This window comes from Bufo gargarizans, chromosome 6 (genome assembly GCF_014858855.1).
Source record: "Bufo gargarizans isolate SCDJY-AF-19 chromosome 6, ASM1485885v1, whole genome shotgun sequence".
NCBI classification, from domain to species: domain Eukaryota; kingdom Metazoa; phylum Chordata; class Amphibia; order Anura; family Bufonidae; genus Bufo; species Bufo gargarizans.
In genome coordinates, this window is record NC_058085.1 from 193,405,506 (window position 1) to 193,421,081 (window position 15,576).

General features: G+C 40.8%; 1 protein-coding gene across 1 annotated transcript in view; it reads left to right on the forward strand.

Annotated features, from left to right (window-relative positions):
• The first annotated feature begins 10,972 nt into the window (after positions 1-10,972).
• Positions 10,973-15,576, forward strand: part of LOC122940975 — a 48,617-nt gene continuing 44,013 nt past the window's right edge. Inside the window, exon 1 of the mRNA XM_044297927.1 lies at positions 10,973-11,099. Coding sequence (XP_044153862.1) covers positions 11,036-11,099 — 64 coding nt within the window. The 5' untranslated portion in view covers positions 10,973-11,035. The remainder of the gene's footprint in view (positions 11,100-15,576) is intronic.

A 15,576-nucleotide genomic window follows, 5' to 3' on the forward strand; every position in this document is an offset into this window, starting at 1 on the left:
ATAAATGAGAAGTGTTCTGCCCAACAGGTTTAGAAACTCATTACAGTCTATTACAGGGTATTTCTGAAGTGTTTAGTGTGGTTATAGCACGATCTAGTGGTGTTAAGCTGTATTACGATTTGTTTTCCTGTTACAAAGACTATTGCATTGGGGGTGGTGCACTGCATTGTGGGAGTGCAAAGCATCGTGGGAAAAAGAAGTCTCCAGTCTTCAGTCTCCAGTCTCCAGGACACATCATCGGAGCTGTCCTATGCATGTCTCCTTCTCAAACTCCACAATCCTTGCAAAATCATACCTGGTAAGAGATCTGCCTCTGTTTCAGGGACATTATGTTATGCAGAGTTGTAATTGTTACTCAGGGAGTTGTTACAGTTAGCTAGTCATGCAATCCTGTGTATAGAGAGCCATTTTACCATGTTACTTTACTGATGACTGTTAATGTGATAGTACATGCTATCTTATACTTAAAGGGGTTGTCTCATCATAGACAATGGGAGCATATTGCAAGCAGCAATATGCCCCCATTGTCTATGATGAGACAACCCCTTTAATACTTAGGCTACTTTCACACTAGCGTTCGATCGGATCCGTTCTGAACGGATCCGATCATATTAATGCAGACGGAGGCTCCGTTCAGAACGGATCCGTCTGCATTATATTGGCATATAAAAGCTAAGTGTGAAAATAGCCTCAGACGGATCCGTCCAGACTTTCAATGTAAAGTCAATGGGGGACGGATCCGCTTGAAGATTGAGCCATATTGTGGCATCTTCAAACGGATCCGTCCCCATTGACTTACATTGTAAGTCTGGACGGATCCGCACGCCTCCGCACGGCCAGGCAGACACCCGAACGCTGCAAGCAGCGTTCAGGTGTCCGTCTGCTGAGCGGAGCGGAGGCTGAACGCCGCCAGACTGATGCAGTCTGAGCGGATCCGCATCCATTCAGACTGCATCAGGGCTGGACGGAAGCGTTCGGGTCCGCTCGTGAGCCCCTTCAAACGTAGCTCACGAGCGGACAGCCGAACGCTAGTGTGAAACTAGCTTTATACATGTTATTTGTATTCTTGTAGTTTTAACAATCAATTCATCGTATATAATCACATATATACAACCTGTTGACCAATAAACAAGTTAGACTACAAAGAACAGTCCTCTTATTTGGAAGGCAGGAATGTTTTATGCTGATTGTCCGACTGCACACTGTGTGAACGTGTAAGAAGACAGAACAAGAAGCATTATGGAGATTTATTGAACCCCTGCCACAGTCTGTTTAAGATGCAGGTATAGGTGCTTACCATGTAGCACAAATTGATATATAAATAATGTTTATCCGTTAGCAAGTAGATTTTTAAATAATGAGATGAATTGGTAGGCCCTTTATTATTTTCTATTTCGATATGTATTGTTTTTAGGGTGCTATTTATTTCTTTTAACTTGAATTGTATTCTCATAATTTCACTTCCTTTGCTTCTTGTATGGTGAAATGACAATAAAATGTCTCTTGTCTTGTGTCCAAGAAACGTGATGTTCTTAAATATCCTTGCAAAATATTGAGAACTGTTATGAGGCTTATTGTGCACCAGAGTGTACTTATCAGAAACTTCATGTATGAAAATAGAAACTCAAGTATTGTTGAGTGTATAATAGAGAATTATAAATGCAATCACCTGGAATGTAAAGTGGAAAACTCAGCACACTGGTTCTTAACAAATACTAGATTCTCGAAAACATACTGTTTTCAAGGGATTACAAATCAGAAAAGTTAAGTTAGATACTTTGCAGTACAAAACTGTACATGTGATTGTACACACAATAAGGTGGAGTAACTCTACACGTGAAACGGATATACACATGTCAGATTTCTCTATTATCTCACAGGCTATACTGTCAAAGGTGTATGAAAAAGTAAAACATGTACACAGGGGTCCCCCAAGATTCAATAGCATCAGGATACAATCACAGAACCTTGAAGATTCTTCTGTCCTTCTCATAGAAAGGGATTCACAGCTTAAAATATATATTCCTTGCTGTTATGTGTAAGACATATTTTATCTGAATCTTCTTCTTACATCTTCATTTTGAGACAATATTTTTGGTCACTGGAATCAATTGCTAGGTTTTACACAGAATAATATGAACTCAAGTTACAATGGTCTCAACATACAAAATATTTTAACTCAAGAGACCATTGTATTACATATGTTATTTTACTATTTCCCCTTTAGTGACCATATAGTTGATGGAGTTATATATAACTAGGCTTTCCTTTATTTGGTTCAAGATTTTACTGCCCTAGCCCTGTATCTCAATACCCTTAGCAAGGCAGAGTGACTTTGGCTGCAGTCCTCTCCTAGCTACACCCGTACTTAATTATTCTGACATAGATATGAATTATGTTTTCTCCCATGTGTACTAGCATCTTTCTTTATGCTGACTGTGCCTCCCCACAGACTGTAGATTGTTCGTTCATATACTTACGGCCACCGAATGCCCGCCTATCAGAAAAGTACTGAGTACAGATTATCTTCCTATACATGAATCTGGTTCTCAAATAATTATATGCCTTAAAGGCTATGTACACCTTTGGGGGCAATTTTTGTTCATGATTGCATTTTAAACATATTTGGCTAAAAATCATATTTTCAATTGGCCTTTATTAAAAATATTGCACCATTCTGCCACAAAGGGTTAAAACAGTTTTTCTGGCTGTGTGACTGGTACTTTTACTTTCACTTTGTGCCGTCATCTAACAACCTTTATCTCTAAACTACAAACCGGATTCCAAAATAGTTGGGACACTAAACAAATTGTGAATAAAAACTGAATGCAATGATGTGGAGATGGCAAATGTCAATATTTTATTTGTAATAGAACGTAGATGACAGATCAAACGTTTAATCCGAGTGAATGTATCATTTTAAAGGAAAAATACGTTGATTCAAATTTTCATGGTGTCAACAAATCCTAAAAAAGTTGGGACAAGTAGCAATAAGAGGCTGGAAAAAGTAAATTAGCTGGAAGACCAATTAACACTAATTAGGTCAATTGGCAACATGATTGGGTATAAAAAGAGCTTCTCAGAGTGGCAGTGTCTCTCAGAAACCAAGATGGGTAGAGGATCACCAATTCCACAATGTTGCGCAGAAAGATAGTGGAACAATATCAGAAAGGTGTTACCCAGCGAAAAATTGCAAAGACTTTGCATCTATCATCATCAACTGTGCATAACATCATCCGAAGATCCAGAGAATCTGGAAAAATCTGTGTGTAAGGGTGAAGGCTGTAAAACCATACTGGATGCCCGTAATCTCCGGGCCCTTAACCCCTTAAGGACCAGGCTCATTTTCACCTTAAGGACCAGGCCATTTTTTGCAAATCTGACCAGTGTCACTTTAAGTGCTGATAACTGGGAGAATATAGGGGAAAGCTTAAAATTGGTTTCACACAATTCTAATCACATTGTTGTTCAATTTAATATTCTGCACAAAATTTATGCGACACCTATATGGCTATACAGAAGAGGACTCCGGACCTCCTCTGACTGCCCCCGCTGCGGCGATCCCGGGGCAGATCATCTACATCTGTTCTGGGACTGCCCAATGGTGAGGAGGTACTGGAGCCTGGTCCAAAAAAATCTGACGCGTAAACTTAAAATTGTTGTTCCTCTGTCTCCTAGGATATGGGTCCTGGGAGATTTATCTGAGGTCAATCATCAACCCATAAAAAGTCACTTGTTGATCAAGGTGATGTTCTTGGCGAGGCTTCTGATTTCTAGATCCTGGTTTTGCTCTTCTGCCCCAGATTGTAAGAACTGGCTGGGTTTGGTGGAGAAAGTGAAAAGCTATGAGAGGATCCTGTACAAACAAAGAGGATCCTACTCAAAGTGGAATAGTCTATGGAAAGATTGGGACACGGCTAATTAATTAGGATCCCCTTCTTTTTTTTTTCTCCCTGCAGGGTGGGGGGGTGGGGGGTGGCGGGTTGGTGGGAAGAGATGGGGAAAATGCTATCTGTCCGGCTTTTCAGCATTTATTCCATAGATGTAGAATGTGAAGGTTCAAATGTTGACACTATTATGTATATTCGTATGAAATTATTGCTAACCACGTTCACAGATTAGAATTGGCGGACTTATGGATTTTATAATGTTAATTATGTAATATGTATTTAAGTTTTTGTATCACAATAAATAAAATTTAATAAAAATAAATAAATAAAAAAAAAGTGCTGATAACTTTAAAACGCTTTTACTTATACAGGCCATTCTGAGATTGTTTTTTCGTCACATATTGTACTTCATGACACTGGTAAAATAAAGTCAAAAAAATTAATTTTTTTACATAATAAAATACCTAATTTACCAAAAATTTGGAAAAATTAGCAAATTTCAAAGTTTCAGTTTCTCTACTTCTGTAATACATAGTAATACCCCCAAAAATTGTGATGACTTAACATTCCCCATATGTCTAGTTCATGTTTGAATTATTTTGGGAATGATATTTTATTTTTTGGGGATGTTACAAGGCTTAGAAGTTTAGAAGCAAATCTTGAAATTTTTCAGAAATTTACAAAAACCCAATTTTTAGGGACCACTACAGCTCTGAAGTCACTTTGCGAGGCTTACATAATAGAAACCGCCCAAAAATGACCCCATTCTATAAACTACACCCCTCAAGGTATTCAAAACTGATTTTACAAACTCCATTAACCCTTTAGGTGTTGCACAAGAGTTATTGGCAAATGGGGATGAAATTTGAGAATTTCATTTTTTTGCCTAATTTTCCATTTTAACCCATTTTTTCCACTAACAAAGAAAGGGTTAACAGCCAAACAAGACTGTATCTTTATTGACCTGACTCTGCCGTTTACAGAAACACCCCATATGTGGCCGTAAACTACTGTACGGCCACACAGCGGGGCGTAGAGTGAAAGGTGCGCCGTATGGCTTTTGGAAGCCAGATTTTGCTGGACAGTTTTTTTGACACCATGTCCCATTTGAAGCCCCCTGATGCACCCCTAGAGTAGAAACTCCATAAAAGTGACCCCATCTAAGAAACTACACCCCTCAAGGTATTCAAAACTGATTTTACAAACTTTGTTAACCCTTTAGGTGTTGCACAAGATTTAATGGAAAATAGAGATACAATTTCAAAATTTCACTTTTTTGGCAGATTTTCTATTTTAATATTTTTTTTCCAGTTACAAAGCAAGGGTTAACAGCCAAACAAAACTCATTATTTATGGCCCTGATTCTGTAGTTTACAGAAACACCTCATATGTGGTTGTAGACCGCTGTACGGGCAAACGGCAGGGCGCAGAAGGAAAGGAATGCCACACGGTTTTTGGAAGGCAGATTTTGCTGGACTGGTTTTTTGACACAATGTCCCATTTGAAGCCCCCCTGATGCACCCCTAGAGTAGAAACTCCAAAAAAGTGACCCCATTTTAGAAAGTACGGAATAGGGTGGCAGTATTGTTGGTACTAGTTCAGGGTAGATATGATTTTTGGTTGCTCTATATTACACCTTTTGTGCGGCAAGGTAACAAGAAATAGCTTTTTTGGCACGTTTTTTTTTGTTATTTACAACATTCATCTGACAGGTTAGATCATGTGGTAATTTTATAGAGCAGGTTGTCACGGACGCAGCGATACCTAATATGTATACAATTTTTTTTATTTATGTAAGTTTTATACAATAACTTCATTTTTAAAACCAAAAAATTGTTTAGTGTCTCCATAGTCTAAGAGCCATAGTTTTTTCAGTTTTTGGGCGATTATCTTGAGTAGGGTCTAATTTTTTGCGGGATGAGATGACAGTTTGATTGGCACTATTTTGGGGTGCATATGACTTTTTGATCGCTTTCTATTACACTTTTTGTGACGTAAGATGGCAAAAAATTGCTTTTTTTACACTTTTTTTTTTTTTTTTTTACGGTGGTCACCTGAGGGGTTAGGTCATGTGATATTTATATAGAGCCGGTTGATACAGACGCGGCAATACCTAATATGTATACTTTATTTTTATTTATGTAGGTTTTACACAATGATTTTATTTTTGAAACAAAAAAAATGATGTTTTAGTGTCTCCATAGTCTAAGAGCCATAGTTTTTTCAGTTTTTGGGTAGGGTCTCATTTTTTATTTTTTGCGGGATGAGATGACGGTTTGATTGGTACTATTTTGGCGTACATGCGACTTTTTTGATCACTTTTATTACCTTTTTTGTGAAGTAAGGTGGGCAAAATTTCAATTTTCTCATAGTTTTTATTTTTTTATTTTTATGGCGTTCACTGTGCGGGGAAAGTAACATGACCGTTTTATAGATCAGGTCGTTACGGACGCGGCGATACCTAATATGTGTATTTTTTTTTTTTTTTTTTCAGTGATAAATGTTTTTTTTTTTAATCTTAACTTTTTTCACTTATTTTTTTTTTTTTTTGACCCAGACCTACTTGGTTCTTGAAGATCCAGTGGGTCTGATGTCTGTAAAATACAGTACAGAACCCTATATAGGGTTCTGTACTGTATTTTACTTACACTGAACAGATCTATGCTTTCAGCACAGATCTGTTCAGCACCATGGACAGCAGGACGCCTGAGCAGGCGTCCTGTTGCCATGGGAACCTTCCCCGTCTGCTCAGAACTTCGCAGACGGGGAAGGGTGAGCACGGGGCTGCGGGGGGCTGTCTGGGGGCTCTCTCCATCTCCATCGGGGGGCTGCAAAGGCACAGCAGCCCCCCGATCGGAGAGGGAGGGAGCTCCCTCTTACTGTTAACCTTTTCCATACAGCGGTCCGTACGGACCGCTGTATGGAAAGGGTTAAACGGCTGACATCGCATCAACGATGTCAGCTGTTTATACCAGGGTGCCAGCAATGTGCTGGCACCCTGGTATACCCACTGTACACCAACAATTACGCAATGGGAGGAGGGCGGGGGATCGCGATCCCGCCTGCCGCACCGCCCGCCTCCTGCAACGCCCCCACCGCCTGCGACACCCCCCCTGCACCACCCGCCGCCATCAAGTCATGCAGGGGTGCAGGGGGGGTGTACTATATCGATTTTAGGGACTCTAAAGTTTCTGCAAAAAGCGCAGCAAACCGCAGGTCTGAATTGACCTGCGGTTTGCTGCGATCACCGACATGGAGGGGTCACATGACCCCCCCTGCCGTTTTAACAGGATGCCGGCTGAATGATTTCAGCCGGCATCCTGTTCAAATTAACCCCTGCGGCGCCGGAATGCCGATTTTAAAGTCAGGACGTACCGGTACGTCCTCGGTCCTTAAGGACTCGGGAAATAGGGCGTACCGGTACGTCCTCGGTCCTTAAGGGGTTAAACGACACTGCACCACAAACAGGAATGCTACTGTAAAGGAAATCACAGAATGGGCTCAGGAATACTTCCAGAAACCATTGTCAGTGAACACAATCCACCGTGCCATCCGCCGTTGCCAGCTGAAACTCTACAGTGCAAAGAAGAAGCCATTTCTAAGCAAGATCCACAAGCTCAGGCGTTTTCACTGGGTCAGGGATCATTTAAAATGGAGTGGGGCAAAATGGAAGACTGTTCTGTGGTCAGACTAGTCACGATTCAAAGTTCTTTTTGGAAATCTGGGACGCCATGTCATCTGGACCAAAGAGGACAAGGACAACCCAAGTTGTTATCAACGCTCAGTTCAGAAGCCTGCATCTCTGATGGTATGGGGTTGCATGAGTGCGTGTGGCATGGGCAGCTTGCATGTCTGGAAAGGCACCATCAATGCAGAAAAATATATTCAGGTTCTAGAACAACATATGCTCCCATCCAGACGTCATCTCTTTCAGGGAAGACCCTGCATTTTTCAACAAGATAATGCCAGACCACATTCTGCATCAATCACAACATCATGGCTGCATAGGAGAAGGATCCAGGTACTGAAATGGCCAGTCTGCTGTCCAGATCTTTCACCTATAGAGAACATTTGGCGCATCATAAAGAGGAAGGTGCAACAAAGAAGGCCCAAGACGATTGAACAGTTAGAGGCCTGTATTAGACAAGAATGGGAGAGCATTCCTATTTCTAAACTTGAGAAACTGGTCTCCTCGGTCCCCAGACGTCTGTTGAGTGTTGTAAGAAGAAGGGGAGATGCCGCACAGTGGTGAAAATGGCCTTGTCCCAACTTTTTGGGGATTTGTTGACACCATGAAATTCTGATTCAACATATTTTTCCCTTAAAATGGTACATTTTCTCAGTTTAAACTTTTGTTCCGTGATTTATGTTCTATTTTGAATAAAATATTAGAAGTTGGCACCTCCACATCATTGCATTCAGGTTTTATTCACGATTTGTATAGTGTCCCAACTTTTTGGGAATCCGGTTTGTACTAAGAGGTCATAAACACTTATTTAAGCCACATTCCTAAGATAAGGAGTGAGTTTTAATGACTGTTTATAATATCAGAGAGCAAAGATAAGAAGTCAGTCTGCTCCCCAGATGACGGAAAAAACAATAAATCCACAGGCGGCTTGTAGAGCATTTCAGCTATGTATGCAAAAAAGGATTCCATATTGTTAATACACACCAATTGAAAATAGCCTACATAGCCTTTAATAACAATGAGTTTGATGTCCTCTAAGGCTACTTTCACACTTGCGTTTTGTGCAGACCCGTCATGGATGGATCCGTTCAGATAATACAGCTGTCTACAACCATTCAGAACGGATATGTTTGTATTATCTTTAACATAGCCAATACGAATTTGTCTTGAGCACCATTGAAAGTCAATGGAGGACGGATCAGTTTTCTATTGTGCCAGATTGTGTCAGTGAAAACGTTTTGGTGTCCGTCTCCAAAGCGGAATGGAGACTGAACTGATGCAAACTGATGCATACTGAGCGTATCCTTTTCCATTCAGAATGCATTAGAATGCAAACTGATCAGTTTTGGACCGCTTGTGAGAGCCCTGAACGGATGTCACAAACAGAAAGCCAAAATGCGAGTGTGAAAGTAGCCTAATTCAGGTGGTTTGGCAGCCATAAAGGCCCTACAAACACAAAAGATTGTTCCTCTGGGAATTTACAATTTTTTTTTTCTGTTTAAATATATGATAGGTTACTAGTCTGTGGTCCGATTATGGAAATGGCTGCACATAGTGGATCTGCTGTGGATCGAATATTAATACCGCAGCATATCATTGCAAAGGTTTAAATATGTGACAGCTTTCCACAGCATAAATTAATGTGCTAAGGATTTAAAATCCTTATTGCATGTCAAATTACATGCAGATATTATTGCAGGATATTTCCACAGTGTGTAGATAAGAAAATGTAATTCACTTTGCTGCTCATGCATATGCTGGGAAGTTTCCTCATGTAATTCTGCTGTGAAAAGTCTGCAGTGTTTGCTCTATGTGTAGCCATACCCTAAAGGGTGGAAAATTCAGCAGGGATTTAGAAATGGACTCAACTCCTAGATCAATAACTGCCATCAGTCCAAGGTATAAAACACATTAATATGTCATGGACATGACCAGTGGTGTACCACCAATAGCGCCAGACCATGCAACTGCTACGGGGCCTGTGGCGGGGCGGCCCAGAGTGGGTGGAATACCCCGCTCCCTGCAATATCTGCAGCATGGCTCATCTTCCATCGCAAGTCCTTATCTGGAGCATGGGCGGGCCCTGCTTTTCCTGGGCTCAGAACCTCCCGCCCTCCTCTTTTACATAAACTATGTTGTGTGCACTACAAAGACAATGCATGGACCGGAGGCCATGTCCCATCCTAACCCTGACAGCCAGCACTAGTCTGCAGCCAGGTGAGCATGCCACTTGCTCTCCTCTGGCCAATCACCTTTTCGCAGTACTAGGCTCCTGCCGCTGATTGACTAGTATATCACAGCCACAGGGGAAATAACTGAGCAGGCGGGACATGCTTACTGCGTGGCTCAGTCAGCAACTGGACTCCAGCCCCCAGTGTCACCGGCAACAAGAACTTGTGTCACTGCCACCCTCCCTTCACAGAGAGAGTGAGTAACTCGCTGCACTGCAAGTTAACCTGGTGGTGGGGGAGGAGGGGGGCAGTGATTCTGTCTTCCACAGCAGCAGGGACCAGAGCTTATTTGGATGGGGAAGGCACACTGTTCTCTATATAAGTATCAGTAGCAAGCAGAGTTCATGGGAGGGGTCCCCCAATGAACTCTCTTTGCTGCTGATGCATATCATAGAGAGAACAGTGTGCCCAAAGAACACCCGCCCCCTGCCCAAATACTTTCTGGTTGCTACTGCTGCTTATATAGAGGAGAGTGTGCCCTAGGCAGCCCCCCTCCCCATGAACTCTTCCTGGTGCACAGTAAGCATCAGAAGCAAGCAGAGTTCATGGTCGGGGGGTGGGAGGCATCTGCTTGGGGCACACACTCTACTCAATATAGGCATCAAAAGTATAAAATATTTAACTTGTACTTTATATCCCACCCCGGGAGGGGCACAAAAAGTTTTGCCATGGGGCCCCATGATTTCTATGTACGTCCCTGGACATGACATAACACGGACTGACATATCATACGATTTGGTACAGGTTTTATTTACAATTTATTTTTTACATTTTTGGGTGATATTTTACATGTTATGTTACCATCCATTTCACCAAGATAATTCTAAAACATTCCAAATTTCATCAATGCCAAACTTATGGCTCAAATTTCCCAATTTACATCACGCTTTACACAATAGAAGTAATTTATCAATGCACTTACATCAGATTTTGTATCTTTTTATTTTATTTTTTATGATGGCATACCCTAGTAATATGCCATGATTTTATAAAATGAGAATAATTACTTCATGTAAAAATAAATACTTGATACATTCCTTTCATATTTTCACTGTTCGTGTCATGTGTTTATCAGCACCTCTTTATCAGCAATTTTGAAACATTTACAGGAAACCTTAACTTTCCCTGCAGTATCAGCAATTGAGCAATCAGTTCAAATAAGCCAGTAAATATAGTATGCTGGTACACAATACAAATCCTGGTACGACTTTGTCTCGAAGGGAGCCATGCAGAAATCTGTCATTTTCATTTTCGCAGTTATTTATTTCAAAGTAACTATCCACGGCTTAGGTAAGTGTTTGAGTCATTATATCTGTCCTCTCTCATTCTTGTGAAATGTATATGCATGGACTGTGTTCCATAGTTGTCACCCTATTACAACTGGCATTTGTCTATTACAGATTAGAAAGTAAAGACAGTAAATATACATCACACCAGAATGGCTTAGCAAACGTGGTTTGAGAAACACTTCCAATTGTCCACGGCGTGATTCACATGGAGTGGATTATTTACACATGTTCTGGTCCTGTAGAGAATAAATAGAATATTGGAGGGCAATTAACAACTGTATTACCCAGAAAATTAAAAGTAGTGATTCCGTTTATCGAACTATACTGGACACTTGGTGATCTTTCCCAGGTTAATTGTTATAAGTATACAAAGATTCTGTTAATTAAAATAATGTTTTTGGCGAGACTCTTGATTACAAAGTCTGGTTTTCACAAAATACACCTAGTGTAAATACATGGTTAAATTTGGTTAATAAGATTAAGAGATATGAAAATTTTCTATATAAGCAAATAAACATTGGAGGAGAAATGGAATAAGATATGGGGAATTGGAAGCTTTAAGCTTCCTCACCTCCACCTCATCGATATCCCGACCCCGTCTTGATGATGGAGGGGCTAGGAGACGCATCGCAATGGGAAGGCAGGGTAGATAAGGGTGGGGGTAAGGCTTAAATGGGGTAAAAAGAAGAAAAGTAATAATGTCGATGACTAACTCTTGTATGGTAATAATTGTGATTTTTTTTCTATTCTTCTAATAAAAATTTTGAAAAAAAAAGTTAAGACAGCAGAAGCACCCTATCTTAGGACAGTATGCAGGCACCTTGATCTCTACATTGTCATTGTAGAGCTGTCATTATATCTCTAAAAATCAACAAGTAATTGTGAGCCATAAAATTCTTATTATCGCCATTTAAGCTGGAATCGGGCCCTCTAACCTACTGGGCATTTATGCTGCTGCACACATTGTACATATAGTTTATTGTGTCATTGTCTTAGTGTACCTCAGTTATAAGAAATCTATAGTGTAACTGAAGAAATTAAATTTGGTAATATATCTTATTAGAAAAAATGCCTCTATCTCCCCTTATCAAGCTCTTTTTTCCCATGCTCTTTGCCTCTTTAACTGTTTGTAAGGTGTGTCTGGAGTACACTGGAATTAAAGCTTGCAGCATTGCTGCTTCACGTCTGAAGAAATAAGTGGTTCTGCCGCTCCAGCGCTACAGAGAGAAGAGTCTGGGTCCTTTAGAAGAATATAAGTGGAGATTCCACTTCAGCAATTTAAGTTTTAGCCTATCCCAGTCACGAGCATTGACATGGCTAGCACATAATCCACTCAAAGGAGGGAGTAGGCAGGGGGCCTCCTTATAAGGAATGGTGATGCCATATTAGAATGAGGGCTACTAGACTAAGAGCTGGAATAGGCTTGCTGCAGCAAATCCTGCAACACATCGGAATCAATGTCCATTGTGCAGGAGGAGAGGGAGTCTCCCTCCTTCAAGTATACATGGGAAAACGTTGCGAGATAGTACCAGAAGCCAGCCAGGCACGCACAAAGAAATAGTGACCCATATCAGGCCCAGCAGAATAGGCAGCAAACCACCTAAGTGGAGTTCCTGGATAGGAACATGGAGCAGTGATACCAAAGGCAACCTGCAGTGTTCATGGGAGGACAGCCATGGTGACTGCAGTTTCCCTAACAACACATGCCCTGTCTCATGCAGGAGCTCCTGTAGAGGGACTAGAGGCTAAGGCAAGTATAACAGCTGCCATATTCCCTGGCTTAGGAAGGTTCTCTTTAGTACTTATAGACTGTAAATGGTTGAATGCCTTTGAGAGACTGTAACCTACACGATTACACTAGCCCCACGGTGAGTGACATAACTGTCAAGCATGTGTACAGTATGTTAATCTTTATTGCAACATTTTAAAAGTACCGTACCCTCCTGTTAGTGAGTGAACATACTTAGATACTTTATAAGTTTGGTGCGAAAAAAGACTTCACTGTGCACATCTCACTCTCTAAATGTTCACTCACTCTCAATTCACTGATCAAATCTGCCTCTAGAGAGGGGAAATCAGGTTATATGGGGCCCATAGAAGTCTATAGAAATGACAGAGGATGAAAGAAGCAGCTGCAGTGTCAGAGGGACAGGGAGAAACACAGAGATACTTCTGAAGTACACTACTCAGTACTACTTCCATGATGCTACTTATCGCATGATGGTGTGTTACAGAGAGAAAGGGAAGCAGAATCCCCTGCTTCCTTTGTGTGCTGTGTATGGAAGACATCATAGCAACTAGTCCCCAGCTTCCTTCTGCACCATGTAACTTGATCTCTTAATGAAGCTGAAAAGCCATCTCCCCTGCATTTTTCTCTGATGGGTTTTATTATCTTTCTTGCACTACTGATTCATGTAAACTTGTTTGTATTTGGAGATACATTACACTTTAAATGTGAATTCACATTTCTGAAATGAAGTAGCAATTTCTATAGCGACGTCTATTTTAGCAATAGGTATCCTATTTACAAACATTACAATAATATATTACAGACGAGAAGAGATAAGGCCCAAATTTCAAAAAATTTCTGAATTAAGATGTCCATCTTTAAAAACCTGACCAGCACTGTACATGTATGGCACTGGACAATAAGGGGTTAACGCATGACAGTATTTTGCTGGCATTAAAAACAGCTGATTGACATAGCATGCTGTTATTTAGTTTATGATCTACACGGACAGCCAAATCCTTCTCCAAAAGTGAATCTCCCAGTGTTACTCCCCCTAAGATATATGTTACATGTAGATTGCTAGTATTCAGATACATACATTTATCCCCATTAACCCCTTAATGACCGCTAATTGTGTTTTTATGGCGGTCATTAATTGGCATTATTCTAGGCCAGTGCCTTTTTTTACAGGCATCTAGAATAAAAGCTGCACAGGTTTCCCCTGATCTAGTGGTCCGGGTGAGCAGAATCGCTGATCTGGGTCATTTAACCCTTTAAATCTAATTTTCCACATGGATTTACATGTTCCATAGATCCACTGTACTACATAGCTTGGTATCATCTATTATTCCATTCACATATGTCATTAAAAAAATAAGTTAAACAATACTGGAGCAAACGCTGAACCTTCGGCAACACCACTTTCCACTTACATGTATAACAGGTGACCATTTAGAATAGGAAAAACTGACCACAACTCTCTGGATATGATCTTTCAGCTAGTTTACAGTCCAATTACAAACTATGCTTACTAAGCCTACAGACCTTATTTAACCAATTAAGCATCTATGAAGGACAATATTAAATGCCTTGGCAAAATCCAAGAACATTATATCCACAGTCAGCCCTCTACCCAGGCATCTACTTACATCCTCAAACAAATCAGGTTAGTATTCTGTCCTTGGTAACCCCATGCAGTCATATACTCCTGTATATAGTTTCTTAATAGTCCTTCAAACATTTTTCCCACAATGGAAGTTAAAAGAGTTTTCTGAAATTTTAATACTGATTACCCATCCTCTGCATATGACCTATCCTCTGGTGATCAGTGGTGATCCGACACCCGGGACCCCGGCCGATCCAACTTTTGAGAAGGCATTGGTACTCCTTCTCTGTGCTCACCAAGCAAAGTGCCGTGCATTGTATTGCAGCTGTGCTTGGTATCGCAGCTCAGCCCCATTCACTTCTATGGGGCTGAGCTGTGCCTAGGCCATGTGGTCGATGAATATGTCGTCATCCAGCCTAGGGAAAGCAGCGAGAACGGTGGGAGCCCCGGGTGTCGACTTCTACCGATCAGATACTAATGAAATATCCAGAGGATAGGTCATCAATAGAGATGAGCGAAGCTTTGTAAAATTTGATTCCACAGTTTTGCTGAATTTCACAAAAAAAAATCAGCTTTGTAGTTAATTATTTTGTCACAAAGCGCATTTCTTTGTAAGTAGTGGGTGCAATGACAAGGTTTGCACCACTCCCGTCATTGTACACCTCAGATGCCAAGTTCATAGCTGATCCCAACATCTGATAGGAATAATACAGTGTAAAATTATAAAAAAAGAAATAAATCTTACTTACTTGGTTCATTTTCTCATGATGGGCCAGCTGTCGCCATCTTGCTTGAAGGTCTGGTGCAAAATCTTGCATGGCCTTAGATGACGTTATCATGCCAGCTGAGTGGTGACTTCATACGTCACCGCGCACAGGATTTTGGCTGAGATCTTCAAGCAAGATGGTGGCGGCTGGCCTGTCGTGAGAAAATGGATCAGGTATGATTTCTTTAGTTTTTTTTTACACTATTTCAGTTTAAATTGATTCGCTTTTGCGAAGCACAAGGAGATTTATCTTGAAATTCGTAACGAAGTCCACTTGGTGGACTTCATTTCGCTCATCACTAGTCCATCTGGACCCGGTACTTTGCTCATATATACTTTATGTAGCTTTGTTTAGCTTGTACCATGTCTACATTCAT